This window comes from Thalia democratica, unplaced genomic scaffold, assembly GCF_965202585.1.
Source record: "Thalia democratica unplaced genomic scaffold, ktThaDemo2.hap1.1 HAP1_SCAFFOLD_611, whole genome shotgun sequence".
Taxonomy (NCBI): Eukaryota; Metazoa; Chordata; class Thaliacea; order Salpida; family Salpidae; genus Thalia; species Thalia democratica.
Window position 1 is genome coordinate 5,719 of NW_028139625.1, and position 6,709 is coordinate 12,427.

Sequence of the window (6,709 nt, forward strand, 5' to 3'; positions counted from 1 at the left end):
AAAGCAGAATGACAATTGCTCAAACATAATACTTATTCAATTTTTCTTATGTAATTTGAAAGATAGAAATTCTTTGAAGTACTCAAGTAGGAAAAGAAATATGGTAAGAACCTTGAAGCAGAAAAAAGGTATCTTACAGATTTGAACAAATTTAGTACTTTTCACATCAAATACAGCTGACATCAACTTATTTTTATTAAAAATACTGTCTTTCTTAGTTTATTAAAGAGTTGCTCGATTTTTATAATTCTGTGTTTTTTGTGCTTAAACTATATAACGAATATATTTCAGCTCTATTAACTCCATTCCTACTATTTACAATCAACTTATGATCACATTTATTTTCCTATTTTCGTGCGTACCCTGCGCGAGTGTATACCTTTTAAACTGCGTACCTTTCTTTTGTTCCTACTGTTTTAGTAATTTTAGCATTTATAAAGAAATATTCATTTCGTGTGTTACTGAATTAATAAACAGACGAACTTATACATTAATAAAAACTGATTGTACTTACAAATAAAAACACATATGTTTACAGCTTATGAAATGCATACATACCTCTATGTTAAGTTAAGTAAACAAAACAGATGCTAAACTTTTATTCTCTAAAATTCTGTAGACTAAAAAATTTAAGTCAGTTGTACTAAAACTGTACGTCAGTCATAGTTTAAAACTTATGTTTAAAATTATTGCAAACTGTTGTTGGTGAAGTTCTGACCAAATGTAAATTCTAAATAACTTCTTTATGAGTATCGATAGTTTACTTATATCACATTTTTCGATTTTAATAAGTTATTATTCCAAACTTGCAAAAAATATTTAGTTTGATGCAAATTATCATTGTGTCTGTGGAAATTTTGAAATATAAATTATATGTGAAAAATTTAAAACCGATATTTAACCTAAAAGTCTTAATGTTTTTACACATTTAGAGAACTTACGATTTAAATTTTTGAATAAATCACTACAATTTTTAAATAAAGAGCATTTTTGAATAATTTAAACATATGCGGTTAAAAAAACTCAAATTAAATTAGAAATAATAGCATTAACTTTAAAGTTTGTAAAAATACTATACAGTATTAAAATCAACACCTTTTTGATGATTTACTTTTTTTGATAACATATATTTAATTATCTCGTTATTTTAAATAGATATATTTATATTTTAAAACTATTTAAACTACATTTAAACTATTTAAACTTTAATAAATTTTTACATACTTACATTTTGGTTATCTTGCACTTAAAAAACTAAATATCCTTTAAAAATTAATGAAAAAATAATGTGATAAGAAACTTACATTCATGTACTTACATCATATTATAATTTATGCAATGCAATCATTAGAAATAACTTAAGATCAATATAATTATATACTATATTACGAACTGTTAGTTATACAACATAAATCTTTCAACACTTTTATAAAATGATAATTTCATATACCACCTCTTCCCTTATAATTGCTTTATTGTAACAAAAGTTCTAACAAAGTTATAAATAAAAATAATCTTTTACAAATATGAGAGTAACAAAGTATTTTAAAACAAAATGTTAAACAAAACAAAAACAAGAAATGAAACAAACTTGATGAACTTTCCCTTTTATTGTAAAACACGCGTTACTATAGTTTATTAAAGTTAGATGTAATACTTAACATATCTGGCGTCAAATTTGTATTTAGTAAAATCACAATGAACTTTTAGCCATTTTGCTTTATCAACATCATATTAGTAAACTATTGTTTTGTTAAAATAGAATTTCAAAAACCAAATATTGTTACCAATGCTAAATGCATCGAACAAACATTTTCTTCATCAGGATAAATTTCTAAACAAATACTTGTGAAATTTCTTGAAAAACTATCAAATACTTCACAATTTGTAGTATGTTCTCCACCAATAACAAATATTTAATACCCATACTAACTGCAGCATGATTACATCTTTTTTCAATCATATCAGGTAAATAATTCCATTTGTCTTCATGATAGTCATATGCCTCTACTGATTTCAATTCTCCTTGAGGATAGTAGTAGCCTCCAGTAACAACAATTTTACCTTCAAAAACTGTACATTGAGCACTACCTCTTGCTGCATTTAAACTATTTATTTTGTTCCATCTAAATTTGCAGACTTAAACAGACTATCCTTAAGGGTTTTCTCATACATATTTATTAACATATCTAAAGTCTTTATTTTTCTGATTCATTATTTTGAAAATTTTAGGTTTAAAGACGAAACTTTTACTTTACAATATTATATCATTTACTCAAGTATTATTTAGTTTATATTGAACTTAAAAATTAAAATAACTTTTAATAGTACTATTAATAAAACAATAATCTATTAGAAACTTATATTATTTACATTACCAAATAACTACTAAATTACTCGATAAACTCTTTGAATACTAGAACAACAAGCAAGTATCTAAATAATATTTTTTATATATTCTTAAACTAACAGGGCTTTTTTAAAAACAAAATGGTATTTTATGAATGTAAGTGAAATTAAATTATCTAAAAATAAAATAGTCAAAAAAATCGGTAAAAGTGTAACTCAATAAAAATTTAAAATATTTAGTATACTTTGTTATATTTTTTAAGCTCTGAACTTTCTTACAGATGTCATGATAAATTGAGGGAGCTAGTAAATGACTACAAATTAACGATATATAAAAAGACTGAAAGATTGAAAAGTGCACTTTATAAAATTGAAGTAGAAGAAATAAAAACTATTTTTTTAAATATTATTTTCTGTAGTTCCATTGGATGTTGGAATTTCACTTTTCCTACAATGAAAGTGATAAAAAAAGTTGTAAATTAAAAAATTGTAAAAATATCGTAACTGTATGTATTACGACGTATTTTAGTCAATGTTAAAAACTTACAACTAAATAATTGGTATTAAATTTAAATCCTACATGTGAAGGTAAAACTAAGTAACAATCTGTCTAACTATAGGCCTCGAAAATTTTTGTAGCTAAAAATTCAATCCAGAAACATTTTAATTTTTTTTATGGAAAAGTTCTTTTACCACAAACTTCATTTGGTTTGAGTTGTATTTACATCTAAATACACTTTTAATAAATCATTATAAAAATTAATCTGATAAGCTAACATTAAACAAATTATAAATTATTGCTCTGATAACCAACTAAAAAGTTAATATAAACTAATCACATTTGTATAAAATATGCTTTATTAAAACAAACTTAATGTTTTTTAATAAACTAATCTTCAGTAAAAATAAAGAAACTAAGTCAACTAAAGCTAAAATCAAAAAAATAGACACGGAAGTAGTTTAAAGTTTATATCAAACAAAATAAAAATAGCTTTAATTATTACTTTATTAAACGTGTTTCCATAGTTTCTGACAATTAAGTGTAGTACTTTACAAAATGTGAATCTGACATGTTTTTAGTAAAATCACACTGAACGTTTAACCATTTTTCTTTATCAACATCATACAAGTAAATAATTGTTTCTGTCACATAACTATCGAAATTTTGAAATACCACAATGCTATTTCCGATGCTAAATGCAGAAAAATGGGATATTTCCCAATCAGAAAGTTTAATTTCTGATCTAATTTTACTAAACTTTCTTAAATAACTATCAAACACTTCACAGCTTGTAGTAAAATTTCCACCAATAACAAACATTTTATTACCCATGCTAACTGCAGTATGAAAAAATCTTTCTTCAATCAAATCAGGTAAATATATCCATTTGTTTTCATGATGATCATATGCTTCTACTGATTTCAATTGAGAACAATTATTTTCACCTCCAGTAACAACAAGTTTACCTTCAAAAACTGTACAGGCAGCTAAATATCTTGCCTCACTTAAATACGCTATTTCATTCCATACATTACTATTGATATCAAAGGTATAGCACGAACTAAGACTTTTATCACTTTTTACAATCCAACCTCTAATTAAATATAATTTATTCATGAATGAAATAATACAATCACAAGACCGTTCTTTCATTTGCATATATTGATGAGTCCATATTTTAGTTTTTTCAGAATAAATTTCATTTGACACGACTGAGTTATCTAAACTTTCATCTAAATGTACTCTATCTCCAACAGCAAGTATATCAGATTTAATATTGACCAAATCTAAGCAGGAATGCGTTTTTAACATTGAAGGAAACTTTTTCTCTTTAAAACTAGGTGTTTTTAGTTCTAAAACTTCGTTTGTAACTTTTCCATTTTTGTCTTTTCCTCCACAAATCAAAATACTGAAGCCTTCTTGGTTACAATATCTGTTTTCATACAAAACTGCTTGTACATGAAAAGGAATGGACTTGTTTCTATCACACATCGTAGACATTTTGCAAGAGAAGAAATGAGTTTAATAACAGAGACTGAAAAAGTATTTTATTTTTAAATAAATTTCAAGAAAAAAATATGTGTAACTTATTTTCAAATAAGTAATTATTTAATAAAAACCCAAGCTTGTAGTTAACGAAATAGTGTTGGAAACTTACATATTTTATTATATTTGATTAAACAAGTGAATTAGTAAACTAGCATCAACAAATGTTGTGTTTGAACCTAAGAAATTAAATTCAAAGTTTTTGAATTTAATAAATATCATGAAGACTTCGAAAAAAAGTGCTAATTATCTTGAAAAAAATAGAAGAATAGGTTTTAAACACATAGCATTCACTGTAAATACAAGTTAAGTTGTTTAGTTGACTAAATAATAAGTAAGATTTAGTCTTAAGTTTTAATGTTAGAAATTAAAATATATACACTATCATCAGTATTAAATATTACAATATGTATTTATTAGTATAAATTGATTTAAATAACTAGAAGTGTAAAATTTATTACAACAAATAATTATTTATTTGTATTCATTGAAAATCAATTATCGTTTATTTTTTAGTTTTGTATATTTGAAACGATTTCTTTTAAGTATTTGAAATTATCCAATTAAGTTCACAGTAGTTAAAATGACTGAGGATGATAGATGCTACTATAGAGTTATTATAAAGCTAATTTACTATCCATAACACAGTATTCATTTTAGTTTTTACTAAGTTTAACTAAACAAACATCAATTTGTATTATCAAATATCTAAATTATTTAAACAAATTGAAATAAGTTCTTTATTAGCAAAAAATGATAAATTAAAAATTAAGTTAGTTACTGTTTTTAACAATACAGTAATGATTTCAAAGCTAACAACTTCTTTACAAGTATTTTATTACACATTCAAAAATAATACAATAATCAATTACCTGACAAAGAATTTCTTTAATTAAGCTTGTTTGTTTACTAATGATAAAGATAACCTGCTATGATATTTTAATAAACATTAAATATTATCTTAAAGGGTGGCTGTACTAGACAATAAATGTTTATTTGGTTAAAAATGCAAAAAAAGTTCTACTTTAGTAATTCCCACCAATACATTAAAGACTAGTATAAAGTTTTGGACTGTCTCTAATTTATACTGTTTTAGAAATTATAGTATACTTATTTTTAATTGATAATATAAAACAGATTAACAAATGAAGTATAAGATAGCTTAAATAGTTTATTTTAAAAAATGTAGCTAATAAAAAAATTTAAGCAATAAATACAGTTTTTTTTGTTCTTCACCAAAAATAAAGTTAATTAATTGGGTTCAATCCTAAGTAGCTATATTTTATATCTAACAGTTATAAGAATTTATAAGTACTTGATAATTGACTAGTTTTATTTTAAACATACCAAATTAAAAAATTAAATGTTATTGTTTTTTAATAAAGTAATTTTTGTTTAACACGCTATATGCTGCGATATAAGTTCGTTTACACTGTTGAAACAAATTAATTTTGTTAGGTTTTAATATTTAAAGCTTATAAACTAGGAGTAACTAATATTTTCTAATTACTCAAAATAATAGTTTAATTTCTACCCTCAGAGGTATTTAAACTTTTTAAAGTTAAACTCAACAATTGTTATCAAGATTTTGTCAAATATATAAAGAACCTATCATTTAGAAGCTAAATATAACTTGTATTTACTATATTGTTATTATACTTTTAAATTTTCTACACAGATTTTTTTATTTATTTATATTTTTTCCACTGAAAAATTTATATTTTGTTTTTTACAACTTGTTTACTTTAACAGTTTTTATTTTATTTTTAGACTAATTTAATTTTTTGAGAAATATCCATGATGCATGAGTAAAGCAAGTCAATTACTTTTCAAATACCAAAAGTTTGTATAACAGTCAATAACTCTTTTTTATTATTCTATTTTTAGTTTTTGTTATTTTAGTTTCTTGTATTTTCTACTCCCGTGCAAAAATGTAATTCGTTAAAATTAGTCCTCTCGTAAAATTAAATAATCTCGTTCAATTTTGTCTTCTTGCAATTTAGACCCGTCCCCATTCTAAACGTAAACATGTCAGTATATAATATGATTTTCTTCTAGCAAGCAATTTTTATAGAACTACACAAATTAAAAGTTAACATTGTAGTAATGAAAGTTATTTTAAGTACTTATATACTTTTTTAAATTAGTAGAAATAAATGTTGTAATTTTACCTAAAATAAATATCTACAGCACTTCTGAATTAAAAAAAAAATGTGAAGTTTTTGAAAAACAGTGCTGTTCGTCTTAAAGAACTACAAAAGAACAATTCAAAGCACATAATACTGACTGTAAATACACATAAAATTGTTTACT

The 6,709-nt window shown here is 23.6% G+C and overlaps 1 protein-coding gene across 1 annotated transcript; it reads right to left on the reverse strand.

The window, feature by feature from the left end:
• Nucleotides 1–1,933: 1,933 nt before the first annotated feature.
• Nucleotides 1,934–4,342, reverse strand: LOC145846768 (kelch-like protein 26; the record flags this gene model as incomplete). The annotated part of the gene is made up of 2 exons (XM_082953383.1): nucleotides 3,439–4,342; nucleotides 1,934–2,097 (listed from the first exon to the last, which is right to left on the reverse strand). Coding segments are annotated over exons 1-2 (1,068 nt in total), but the record flags the coding sequence as incomplete, so codon positions are not given.
• Nucleotides 4,343–6,709: the final 2,367 nt, after the last annotated feature.